This window comes from Oreochromis aureus, linkage group 12 (assembly GCF_013358895.1).
Source record: "Oreochromis aureus strain Israel breed Guangdong linkage group 12, ZZ_aureus, whole genome shotgun sequence".
Lineage (NCBI taxonomy): Eukaryota > Metazoa > Chordata > Actinopteri > Cichliformes > Cichlidae > Oreochromis > Oreochromis aureus.
The window spans coordinates 26809311-26822864 of record NC_052953.1 but is presented as its reverse complement, the minus strand read 5'-3'; the positions used below and the strand labels follow the sequence as shown (position 1 = coordinate 26822864).

Sequence of the window (13554 nt, the reverse complement as noted above, 5' to 3'; positions counted from 1 at the left end):
TTATGTGATATTTTGGGACATGCAGATACCCTGTGAAGCAAAAATGCATTTTCTGGCAATATACATATCCCAATAATGCTACTGTGAACTTAAAACAGACACTCTAATTTACTTTGGACTCCTGCAGGTCAGGAGGATCAAAGTCTTATTGTGGACAAAAATGGAAGAAGTGCCTTCAGTTCATGTGTTGAAAAAAGTGGTTGTGTTACATAGAAAAAACAACTTATACAATCAGAGTGAAAGAAGTAGAATTTGAAGATATGTGGAAACCTCTGCTAGAGTTTCTGAAGCACAAAATGTGTCCTAATAATACTCTTATATGGTCTATACAGTCTATATGTGTGTGTATTTAAGAGAAATCTAATTAAATTGTGTTTTTAAAAAGTAGGGTGCGAAACTGTTCAGTGGAGTAAAGTGTGCTCACTTTACATTTTCCAACACCTAAAATGGCTTTAATAGATTTAATAATAAGAGAAATGGGAAGAGGTTCAATAACAGACTTTTTCAGTGGTGGCCCATAGAGGTCAAACACACTGCAATTTAACAAAACACCAGCAAATAAAAAAAATCTTTCAAAAGCACACAAAACACAACATAAGTGGAATGAAACAAAATTGAACTAGATGGAAAAAAAAAACACACACAATGGAAGTAAAAAAAAAGCTTTTAAAAAACAGATGGCAATTGTTCATGGGGAGACAACAACGTGACGGAACAGCTGCGGCAGGGACAAGCTAGCAGTAAACAGCTAATAGCAAACATGTATCTACAGTATTGTATGAGTCATGTGATTAAAACACACATTACCTGAATCTTTTTGTAACTCATAACACAGATGAGTCCCCTCAGTGCAGTCCTTTCCACATTTTGGCTTCTGTCATTTTCGTTGCTGGTCTGTCGCATTATTATCTTCCCCAAACACTTCTCTTGTTTTTATGTTTTGTTATGTTTTTTTTGGGGGGGGTTTTTTGTGTGATTTTGTTCAACTTACTTTTGTGGGCTGTGTTTTTTGGGGCTTTTATAGCATCTTTCTATTTGCTGGTGGCATCTTCAGTTGCAGTGCATTTGACCTCTCAGGGCCACCGTATTTTCAGACACTAGCTTACAGCAATGCAGAGTATAAACAATACTTTGCCTAATATTAAAGTCATTCACAACGAAATAATATAAACTGTACCCATTTAATATAAATACCTAAAGTCTCTGAATTACTATTATATATATATCCTTAAATTATTTTTCTTTATAACTGAAAAACGAAAATAAAATAAAATGCAACACTGTAATTATCAACCTGATGGATAGATTAGGCTATAAAAATAAATGTTAACAAAAGTGTGAAAAACAAACTGAAAAAGCAATGATGTCTCTCACCATCAAGGACACTCAGGACAGCAAAATAAAATGAAACTTGAATATGAATGTTACTCAACAGTTCTGCATTAATCAGTTAGACTAACTGGTGTTGTTACAGTTATTCAGCAGCTGTGTCAGCATCTTTTAAAACCTACTTTACTGTACTTTTCTCAAATAAACCACTCATTATTTGTCATAGGTTTTATTGGACATGTGCATGTTGTAATAACATACTCATTTTCACATAATATAGCTACATTGCATATAACATCAATATCATTTTTTATTACATTTATTTCAATAATCCACCATGATTTACATTATGCAGTATCTTATTTTTGATTAACAAAAAAAACCTCAGCTTTTTGATTTTTGCACTTACATCTATGATGTACATTTTGAACTCTGGCAGGCATCAACTGACAATCAGTTTCACTCAAACTTGTAAGGATTTTACCGTTTCACAATGATTATACGGTGGAATTAAAAAACAATAAAAGGAGCTCTAAGAAAGAAGACAATGTACATTCACAGTCAGATATATCAACCATAAATAATGTAAACCCTTAAAAAGAAAATATCAAAAACATAAAATATCAAAATGACTTCTTTGCATTGCCGTCGCAGCTCATCCTGTCAGGCTCCGGAGGGCTCGTGGCAAATGGTGTTTCTCAGTTTGGCCAAGAGACCTCTGAGTGAAAGGACGGCGCGGTTTTTCAAAGATAACCATCAGTGCTAAATGCAATGGCTCATTTTCATAAATTACACACTCAGTGTGAAAATTACTCCTCTCTTACTTATTCTCGGCTGTGCCATTATGAATCTGACAGTTACGTACTGACACTGAGTAACTGTAAAATGTAAAAATGAAGCCCTCCATTACTTATGCATAACATAACAAGCACCGTATAGCAGTGCCATTCACGAGAAAATTGTGCATGTACAAAAGGAAAAAGTAAGTAAACTATTTTCCCAGATAAACTATAAAGTTTAAAGACACAGAATATCAGCAAGCACAAATAGCAGCAGGGGAGGAAAGTGACAATCTGGATCACTCAGAGCTTTGCACAACATCTATTTGGTTTGACCAGGTTACAAAACAACATTCATACGTTTATGCACCATTGAACACAAGGGGTCACTGTGGCTACATAAACAGAAAAACACAGGCAACATGGAGAATCTGCAGGGGGACCAGGACTCATTTAGACTTTTCACTATTGGGTCTTCTCTAAAAGCGTGATATTGCCATACTATATCACCATCTGAATCTATAGCACTCCATCTGGAAGACATTTATAGTGCCTGGAGAAGATAAAACATTCTTCAGTGACAGCTTGGATTTTCAGAGATGTGATCAAAGAAAGTTTTGTCGGTGCAAAAGATGCGTGGCAGAATTGTGAAATCAACTGCAGAGAAGCATCGTGCAGTTGGCATTCCTAAAACTTTTCACCGTTTTACCTTTCTACGTGGTACAAATAAATTTCACAAACGTAACATTCCTTGGCTGAGTGTGCTTTGGAGTGCATCTTACGCTGACCTACTGCTAAGACCTCCTACGTAAAACCTATTGTACATCCACTAAACTCAGTAGCTGGTTAGCAGTTTTTTTTTCGTCACATTGCTTTGAAAATCGAGGAAATAAACTGTAAGTAACGATATTTTTCACTAACTGTACCTGAACAGTCGCCAACCCTGTCTACGCTGGATCCCACTGTACCACGCCTCTTACAGACACGGCAGCACCCCAAAGCAAGAACCCTGCTTTGTCAAGTGGCAGATGAATAAACCTGAAAACCATTGTATTCAAGTATAATTTTGCAAGATATACTCTGTGTGCAAATGTGTTTGAAATAATAAAACATTCTAGCTCATTAAAATGCATGCTTTTCCTTCTTTTTTTTTGTAAACAACCACTATAAGACTGCAATGGAAGACCCTCACCCACACACAAGTGTCACAATCAACTGGACATCCCTGAGACAGCTCCATTTGATTTGACGCTCTTGTCTGTGTAAGGCATGCTTTCAAGTTAGAGAGCTGCTGGGCTTTTATTCTTCTGCAACAAAAACAACAAAAAAAGGCGAAGAAAATCGGGAGCCACGACATACTCACGACACCAACTACTCTAATACTAGCTAATTTAACTACGTGTGACGACACAGTTACAAGCGCCAAAGTCAGGGGTTGGGAAATGCAACCATTGCCTCCTGTTGACATGCAGCTAAGACATCACCATGAGCGATCTACAGCTTGAACAGATCTAGCATTTGCAAACACTGGACATCCTTTTTGTGCAGCTGTAGTCATTTGGGCGCCATACAAAAATAATTAGGGAATCAGGAAAGCAGGGAGGATGTTGTTTTTAATTTTGCAAGGAGTAGAAGTGTGAAATAGTGGTGTAGCTTAGTTTTTACTGGGGATACTTGCAGATTATTTTGTGGCTTTAAGTCAGTTTGACAGCTCTTTATTCAAAATTAGGTGTTAGCTACATTTTCACTGTTTTCACTATGACACAAATATACTATTTTTAGACAAGAGGAGATAATAAAACTAGGTGCTGCTTTTTTATTTAAAATAAAATATCTGGCTATCTTCCCTTCCCCAATAACTTTCATACAGCGCCTCAAGTTACTTGAACATAACGGCCACGATGAATTTACAGCACAAACAAACAAGTGAGAGCAATATTGTTTTGTTTCGTATTCATGCATATACAGGCTTCAGTGTGGAGTACAAACAGTTTTGAGTATGATTACTTAAGCTCGAGGCAAGGCAGGGAATGTTTAAGACATCAGTGCCTAACTGTATTCTACTTTTTGTTCATTTTAAAAGAGTTAAACCATGTAGGCAGTGGCTATCAAGTGTGTACATTTTCACATCAGGCTCAGTGTACATGAATTAAAGACGGCATCCGGTTGGTCCTTGTTCGGAGGGGGAAGAAGGGGTCTGTCCTTCAGTTTGCCTGTCTCTTTTTCTTTCAGGAGGAGAGGGAAGAGGGGCTTATGCCGTCTCAGTCTGAGAAGAGACTGGCAAAAGATTTGCGTAGATTGCGTATGGTTTCGGCCTTCACTTCGCCCTGGCTAAGGCTGGCTCGTGGCGCTGGGGTTTCTGGAATGTTGAAGGTATTGGTAAGAGACTGGGACTTGCTATAGAGAGAGGAAAATGGCAATAGAGGAGAGGAAGAGGCTATTAAAGTCATGCAGCAAACCCATGGAATGAAAAGACTGGCGCAAGGCAAGACAGAGAGAGGGAAAGAAATGAGAGAAAAGGCTCAGTAAACAATGATAAAGCGCGTTCCTTTCCTCGGGTCATTCAGTATTACCTTATCATTTCAAGTTAGTTTTGAAAACGATATGGATATTGAATGACTTTTCTGGAAAGCAAAGTGATGCATGTTTTTGTATGCGACTGACAATAAGAGGGTTTAGGTCTCATTGTCAAGAGAGCATAAAGAAGCTCAAATATTAAATCCAAAATCAGGATTATGTATTCCCAATTTTGTGAATTATTTAGGTTACATTCTGTTCATGCAGCACCGTCAACCTGATATAAGGCGTCCCATGTGGCACTGATGGAACATTGCAGCTGCACAGGTACAGCTGTCAGTACTGCTGTGGAGGCTCACTGTGCTGCTCATAAGAGGAAAGAGTGACACACTGCAGAGTGCACTTCCTACTTTCAGCAGAAGCAAGAAGTAAAGAAGCTAAAGCAGGCAGAGACCACCGAATCATGGCTAACCTGGTTAAATTAAGGCGTGAATGATTTTGCTTACTCTATAAGTAAATAAATATTGTCTGAACACCTGACGGCAAAACGGCAATACGTGATTACATGTGTCCAGTTTTTTTTTAATTAAAAGATGTAAAGTTTCACCCTGAGGCCCTTGCAGCATCTGCGGTGATTCAGACACTGCGCTCCACTGCGAAGCTGTCAATTTACCAGTCGATCTATGTCCCTTCGCTTACCCATCGTCACAAGTTTTGGGTAGTAATCAAAAGAATGAGATGCAGGATACAAGGGGCAAAATGAGCCTTTTCCAAAGGGTAACTGGCCTCTCCCTTAGCAACACAGTGAAGAGTTTCGCTGTTCAAGAGCATCTCAGAGGGGAGCTGCAACTATTCCACCGAAAGGAGCCAACTGAGGTGGGTTGGGCATGTGACACTGATGCCTCCTGGGTGTCTCCTGGGTGTCTCCTGGGTGACGAGTTCTGGGTATGCCCTACAGGGAGGAGGCCCCGGGGGCACGCCTCAGTATTCCACAAGATAATCTGAAGGAGGTAGCTGGGAAGAAGGAGGGCTTCCCCCAAACCGCCCGGCGATAAGTGGAAGAAAATGGATAGATGGATATTCAAAAACTCCATGATACAGTGGGATTAACTTAGACCTGATGGTCTTGTCTTGGAAACCCTAGAGGTTTTATTGCACTTGGAGGTACGTCATTAAGTCTAGTAATATTATCTCCACTTGTCTCTCCTTTCCTCCACTCGGCATGTGCCTGCTCCACTCCATGTATGTCTGTTTAACTAAGACACACACAGAGTAAAGAAGGAGCAGAGGAGACTTAAACTCACGGTGAAACAGAGAGCAGAGGAGAGACACTCAACAGCAGCAGGCTCTCACACTGAGCTGAAATAGACAAGCTGTGCTTTTAACTTAAGTATGCTATCACACAATGACTTATGTTTAATAATGTTCAAATATCTGATGACCATGTGTAACCTCACTGCCAGTCGATGGCATTAGTTTCCTAAGTTTCACAACAATCTACATATGTAAACAAGGTTAAAAAGTTTATTTAAATTAAAGCGATCTTTAAATATCACAATATGTAGATTAATTACGGATTCTGCTTGTTGTTTTAATGTATCAGGCGCTCTGCACAGACTTTGAAATTTTATGTTACGTGAAAGTGCTGCTGAAGGATTGAAAAGTGTACGAATCAATAAACCATGCACATTCAGGTGGCTCATTTGTCATTAAATAGATTTCCCATGTGGCATGCATGTCACAGTGCAGGCAATAAGAAGGGATCTTCTGCTTGAAGGATGAGGTGAAATTGATCCCATTTATCATTCACAGCTACTTACTTTAGTTGTGGAGAGCCGCCCATAGCCGGGCTGTCCTGACTAGGCTTCTGTGGAGGCTGAGGCTTCTGTTGCAGAGGGGGTCGTCCTCCTGGGCCCCCCTGGCCCCCCTGGCCCTGAGCGGCAGGACGTGGCTGCTGGGTGGTGGGTGCTCCAGGGCGTCCTTGTTGGCCGGGAGCCCTCTGTTGCTGTGTCCCTCCCTGTGACTGCTGTCTAGGGGGCATGGCAGGCCTCTGCTGCTGTGGTGGACCACCAGGAGGTTTTTGGCCTGCAGAGGGTTTTTGGCCTGCAGAGGGTTTCTGCTGTGATACAGACTGCTGCCTCTGAGCTTGAGGGGATCCTCCTTGGCTTCGCTGAGGAGAGCCCTGACCAGACGTAGGTCTCTGACCTTGAGTCGCAGGCCCTTGGCTTGCCTTAGTCTGGTTACTGGGGTCACCAGTGGCAGGGCTGGCAGCAGATTGTTGGGTCTGTACAGGAGGTTGGCCTTGAGGTTGTGGACGCTGCTGAGATGGGGGGCTTTGCTGAGGACCACCTATCGGAGATAAACAAATGAAGGAGACAAATCACATTCAAATTCTGAAATATTTTTTCAAGACCCTAAAAGTTCAGTTCTTACCCTGTGGTGAAGGACGCTGTTGAGACTGTGGGACTCTCGGTTGTGAGACTGGCTGAGGAGAAACTGCTTTCTACAAGTTAACAAGGGGAAAAAATCAATACAAAGCAAAAATGACATTCATCAGATGGCTAATCATAGAAAATGATAATGAATAAATATTTTCAGAAAAAATTCTGCCACAGCATGATCTAGCAAATCTCTCAATTACAACATTCATAACATTTTAAGCCTCATTTAGAAGTCTGACGGAAATCTACGTTCTAACTTACCTCATAACCAGAAACTCCTCTTAACCCTAATCTGAATCCTCCCACGCCATTCAAGTCAGGCAAAGTAAATTACAATGTGGTCTGTTTAAAGTTGTTATTTGATTGTCTCTCTGATGTGACCATCTCAGATTTGGAGTACCCCAGGGATCCATGCTTGGCCCACTACTTTTCTTAGAAACACAACATGTGTTTTTAAAAAAGATTAAAGAAAATATAATGCAGATCCTCCTGACTTGAAGCTCATTGAGCCTTGTTTTAATTGTTTCTTTCATATTTTTATGCCCACTAATATACAGTTAGGTCCATATATATTTGAACACTGTCACACGTTTTGTTTTTTTACCTTTTTACTGAAACATATTCCAGTTATAGTTATATAATGGACATGGACATAATGTGTAGACTCGGGGCGACTGTGGCTCAGGGGATTGGGAAGCTCATCTGTAACCGGAAGGTTGCCGGTTCGATCCCCCTGCTCTCTCTGTCCTGGTCGTTGTGTCCCTAGGCAAGACACTTCACCTACCGCCTACTGGTGTTGGCCAGAAGGACCGATGGCGTGATATGGCAGCCTCGCTTCTGTCAGTCTGCCCCAGGACAGCTGTGACTACAACTGTAGCTTGCCTCCACCAGTGTGTGAATGTGAGAGTGAATGAATAATGGAATTGTAAAGCGCTTTGGGTGCCTAGAAAAGCGCTATATAAATGCAATGCATTATTATGATTATTAGACTCTCAGCTTTTATTTCAGGGTATTCACATTCAGATTGGATGAAGGGTTTAGGAGTTCATTTGAGGTGTGTTCCTTGCATTTGGAAGATTTTACTGTGAACAGACAACATGCGCTCAAAGGGGCTTTCCATGCAGGTGAAACAAGCCGTCCTTAGGCTGCAAAAAAGAGGGTTAGCATTCTCTGCAAGGTGCAAGCCACTTATAAGCCTCAAGAACAGTAAGGCTAGACTGGACTTTGGTAAAAAGACATCAAAAAAAGCCTTCCAGTTTTCAGTTTTGTAAAAAACATTCTTTGGACAGATGAAACCAAGCTCAATCTCTACCTGAATGATGACAAGGAAAAGTATGGCGAAGGCGTGAAACGGCTCATGATCTAAAGTACACCACATCATCCGTAAAACACATCAGAGGCAGTGTGTTGCCTTAGGTGTGCAATTTTTTTATGCAATCTTTTTGTTCAACCTGCCGAATTAAAGCTGAAAGTCTGCACTTCAACTGCATCTGAGGTGTTTAATTTAAAATTCATTGTGGTACCAAAATTACAAAAAAATTGTTTCTGTCCTAATATTTATGGATCTAACTGTACTTACAGTGTTTTACTACTAAAAGTGTGGACGATAAGGAAAAGTTAGGGTGTGCTGGAGCAAGGAAAGCATGTCTGTTGTTTGAGTACCTGTGCTGGCTGTCCTGTACGGACTGTGGAAGAGCTTGAAGTACGTGGAACAGTCTGGTTCATTTTGGAAACCACTAGTTCTGCAATATGAACGCGATCCTCGTCCTGCTGGTCCCCAATCAGTGGCATCGAACAGTCATCAACCTTAAGAGACCACACTTGATATAATTAGTGGACTCCCCTTAAGATCATAGAAAACGTTGATATCATTGTCATGTAGTACCTCTATGATGTAGTCCTTGCCATCTTTACCATGTAGAGCCTCCACAGCACAGATGTCCAACCCACCAAAGATATCGGAACAAGAATCCACCCACATTCTGTACCTGCAGTGACACATTAATCAGACCTATTATAGTGCATTGAGATACGATTTGATTTACAGTTTTATTTCATTTTCAACTCGGCGCTCTTACTTGTCTGACATGGCCACCTGCTCAAGCATAGATGAACCAGTATTGGTTTTCCAGTTGCCAGAAATTGATGTTCGCCTGTTAATTAAAATAAAGACTTAACTCTACATTCTAAACATTTTCACTGTTTCTATTTTCATGCATGAACCTGAGAGGAGGTTTCACTCACATGTAAGCCTTGTAATTGTTGCCAATCTTCTGAATGCGCACATCATACTTTGCATCAATAAATGGCTCAGATGTGGCGTAGGTCTTGGTCAGTGCCACAACACTAGCAATATCTTGAAAATCATACTGATTGTCCACTTTCACCTAAAGCAGCAAGAGTGAAAATATGAATATAGTGACATCAGCGTGTTCATGTGGACCTGAGAAAATACTTAAGAACTCTGGATTTACCTTTCCCATCCCTGAGTGAGCATGGCCCATCTTTACCACTACAGGAAATCGAGGGGAGGTAATCTGTAAAAAGAACATTGAAACATGCTCAGATTTCTTATAAATGAACTTCCTCGTAGTGCTCCAGTGATTAAAACACCAATTATTAAATAAGTTCTGATCGGGGCAGATATTATGATTGGTACTGATGGCCTGAAAGCCAACCCAGTACTGTCAGGCTGTGACAACAGGGATGGATTAAACTGCTCTGCACCAACCCGTCTCAGTTTAACTGTAGCAACACTGACTTGGCACTCAAGAAATCAAACACTCACCATCTACCAGTTACGAAAAAAAAAAAAAAGTCGATGCTTAGAAAATGTGAGTGCTCTCAGCTGCTACATAAGATTGACATGGAGGTGAATTACACCCCTGACATGTGACCCGTGCAGAGGTTGTGTGTGTGTGTTTGGGTCTAGGTCCTTGTTGTTTGAAGAGAGTAGCCATGAAAACTAATGAAAAGGAAGAGATGAAGGACATAGGGCAAAAACTCACCATTTCCCTGTGGTTTGGATAGTAAACCTGCTCAATCAGTGGGAACTCCTCTGAGCCCAGCTGCTTGTGAAGCCTAGACATCTGAGCAAACTGAAACGTACAGAAAGATGCTGCTGCGTAGTATGTCTATGTCACTCAACTAAGTGTGTGCTGGCTTTAAATGAATGCCTTAATTAAATCCTACTCACCACCCACGGTTTGTCGCAGAAATTGTAGACCGAGTGCAAAGAGTTCACACTTGGCAGTCCAGCGTACTGCAATCCAATCACTATGTTACGATGGTCTCCATTCTTGTCCATGCTGAACGCATGCTGTCTGATCAGCACAAAGTCTGGCTTAAAGGATCTGGTTCGGGGGACATGAGCAAAATATTTAACAGCACTACAAAAACAACAAATCAGTTTGATGATTTATTGCATCTGGGGCACAGTGAACGTTTCAGCAGAAACTCGTAGTTTTACCAGCGCTGCAATTTTTTTTCTAAAAAAGAAACATTTTGCAGAGAACTTACTTTGTAACTCTATGGCCGCTCCTAATCGCATCAATATTCACATTGTAGGTACCTGTGGCGTTGGCCACCAGGTTGATCTCAGAGAACTCTGCCTGAAAGGACAGTATCAAGGTCAAACCCTAATAAACACTTCAGAAATCACAGCGATGATGATTGGAGCCGTTGGTCAAGCAGAACAAGACACAATTAAAGAATATCAGGCTCTGTGTGAAATGCGTCCTTCCTGTTTTGAGGCCACATGAGAAAGAAATGTCAGTCCAGAATGAGGTAGAGAGACTAAAATAGGAGGAGAAGAAAATGCCTTAGGCAAAGATGATTTTAAAATGTTTATGGGCTTCTCTTCTCTTAAAATGCTGCTCATTGGATTACATCCTGAAAGACCACTGAGTGAAACTGTAGTAATAAATATAAGGCTGCACATTTCTCCTCACAAATGGATTATTGGTGTGTTATTGGGCTAGACTATCTACAAGTCTGCATCACACCCAGGATGACTGTTTAACAGCAGAAAAAATATGTTTCTAGTCATCAGATATCAAGTCAGAGGACAGGGAACCACAGTGCCAATTTCTTTTAACTAGTCAATTTGCCTTTATTCTGCATTTCCTAGAATGTTGCAACCATGAACACTAACAGGGAACTAAAGTAAAACTTACCTGTTCGACCTTGATGTCAAATTCCCCATGGACCTTTCTTCCTCTGAAGACCTTCACCCTGATTTTAAAACAAAAAGTTAAATGATTGCATCAAAAAAATGGATATGTGGATGTGATTTTAAATTTTTGCCTTTCTATATTTAAAATTTGCCAGTATTTTGGCATATTTTGAAATTGAGATAAGATATATATATGAATATGCATATATAAATAAAACTACTGGTGTTGCATCAGGACAGACCAGCTTCCGTTTATTGTGAATATCAATCCTGCTTCGATAATGGCTAATTTCTTAGTTTGTTATCACTATTGCATAATGCGCGCGGAGAAGAAGCTCGACTGTCTGCCTAAATCGTTTTTCTTGTGCACTTACAGTCGCTTCGTTTGACAAATAGGTAACCATCATATTCATGGCGGCCATGAACGCATAGTGCACTTGCGTAATTTCAGATTATCAGCAGAATGCAACACGAATCGATCACAAGAAGAAAAAACAAGCTGACCGTCAAATGAAAATGGCTTCTCTGCCTACGGTCTGTTGCGCCTTTGCCATGGCACAGTTTTGGCACAAAACATCCCACCGGTGGTTTCACGTGATGTAAGGATACCTCTCAACACCGGATGAATCATATGACCTTCTAGCGGTTAGGCCACCGCAACCCACGGTCTGGCACACTTTTGCTGTCTAGACGAGGCAGCGCGCTGCCAATGCGCACTGCTCTTACCAGTCGGTCTGCTGGTCGTCGATGACCAGGAGGATCTTAGCGCTGCTGGAGACACCTGCCCGGTCCGCTGCCTCCGATAAGGTCGCAGCCGCAGCAGCTGTGGTCTGTTTGACGGCGTTGGAAATGGATGAGAAGAAGCCTCCACCTCCACCTCCAGACTGCTGCTGTTGCTGCGGCTGCTGCTGACTGGTGGACTGGCGCCTCTCTGCCGGCCCGGGCGACACTGCGGGGCTCTGCTGCGGCGGATCGGGGCGTTGGAGGTCGGTCATGTAGCCATTGGGTAGGTTGGACATGAAATTGCTGTCCGAGAGTCGTCGACGCAGGTAGTTCATGGTGGATAGTTGTTGAAATGACGAAGGAGGAGGATGGGGGGGGCAAATACACTGAATGCGACTTACAACTCGGTGTTCAGTGGGGAAATGAATGACTAGGCTACTTTCCCATGTGCAGGAACAGGACCCGATGTTACCTACAGAGAAAACAGGTTCCGTGTTAATATAGAAGGAGAAGCTCGACTATCTGATCATAACAGTGGCGATGAGTCGTGACGGTGTAGCTTAAAGAATTTGCAAAGATGCAAGAAGAAATCAGCCCTCCTTCACCTTAGCAAATTGTGCAAGCCAATTATCAGTCTCCGTGTAAGGACTGACACAAATAAAAATATAAATTTATTGACATTTTTTAACATGTTCCAGAAAGCCACCTAGCACTTCAGCAGCCTGTAGTAACAGCCACAACCGGGCATGATGAAGCCTACCTGGGAGTGTGTCCAAACTGGTCTGCCCCGAGGATGACTTGATGATTCTTCGTTATTACCTCCTGTCTGTCACAGAAAAGCTCGCATACGGGTGACTCTCATATCCTCTGTGCAGGCAAGTCAGGCATCAGGCTCGAAATAAATGAAGCTACAACCCTTCCTGCATCACCGCCGTCCTTCTTCTCAAGCCCCAGTTTTTTCCGTCTGCCCTGCGTCACTCTCAGTCATCCTGAGGGAGAGAGGAGCTGCGCGGTCGTCAAGTTGCAGCAGGGTGATATCCACACTTCCGGTGGCTCTTTGGGGGGAAAGAAAGAAAGAAAAATCTGTGCATATCTAGGGCTCATTTTTATTGACGTCAGAGTTTGGATATAGTTAAACTAAAGAAGTAAAAATAACAGCCACTGCTAAAACCGCATAAGTCGCGAGCTGTTGTTTTGTTGAGTCTTATTAGCGTTGTTGAACTTCCGGCATTGTTCTCGTCAGTATTCTTGTAACTTGACAAGCTCCATGATGGGGGTATCAGGGTGGTGCTGATGAGAGCGGAGCAGCAGGGGCGTCGCTCGCTGTTGGACATGATCCTGCTGTTGGCTGCAATACTTCTGGGTGTTGATTTCATTCGGGCATCCTGCTGGCTCCAATAAAGCAGCAGTGGCACACCCACTGCTGGGTTGTCAGGCCTGCTGAAACAGGGTGTTACTTTTGATTTTCAACTGAGTCAATACAGACAGTGAGGGATGCGCCGTCTGTTAGTGATACTCGGAGCCCACCCCCCTGGGAGCCATGGGTTGCTCTATGGAAACTGAACCGTATGGCGGAAACTACAGAGACACG

The 13554-nt window shown here is 42.0% G+C and overlaps 1 protein-coding gene across 1 annotated transcript in view; it reads right to left on the bottom strand.

The window, feature by feature from the left end:
• Positions 1 to 1542: 1542 nt before the first annotated feature.
• Positions 1543 to 13554, bottom strand: part of syn1 (synapsin I) — a 29362-nt gene continuing 17350 nt past the window's right edge. Inside the window, exons 2-15 of the mRNA XM_031743868.2 lie at positions 12724 to 13018; positions 11967 to 12435; positions 11242 to 11299; positions 10586 to 10677; positions 10263 to 10419; positions 10075 to 10164; positions 9541 to 9603; positions 9311 to 9453; positions 9145 to 9219; positions 8952 to 9054; positions 8729 to 8872; positions 7059 to 7128; positions 6446 to 6974; positions 1543 to 4505 (exon numbers count right to left, since the gene is read on the bottom strand). Coding sequence (XP_031599728.1) covers positions 4370 to 4505; positions 6446 to 6974; positions 7059 to 7128; positions 8729 to 8872; positions 8952 to 9054; positions 9145 to 9219; positions 9311 to 9453; positions 9541 to 9603; positions 10075 to 10164; positions 10263 to 10419; positions 10586 to 10677; positions 11242 to 11299; positions 11967 to 12298 — 1992 coding nt within the window. The 5' untranslated portion in view covers positions 12299 to 12435; positions 12724 to 13018 and the 3' untranslated portion in view covers positions 1543 to 4369. The remainder of the gene's footprint in view (positions 4506 to 6445; positions 6975 to 7058; positions 7129 to 8728; positions 8873 to 8951; positions 9055 to 9144; positions 9220 to 9310; positions 9454 to 9540; positions 9604 to 10074; positions 10165 to 10262; positions 10420 to 10585; positions 10678 to 11241; positions 11300 to 11966; positions 12436 to 12723; positions 13019 to 13554) is intronic.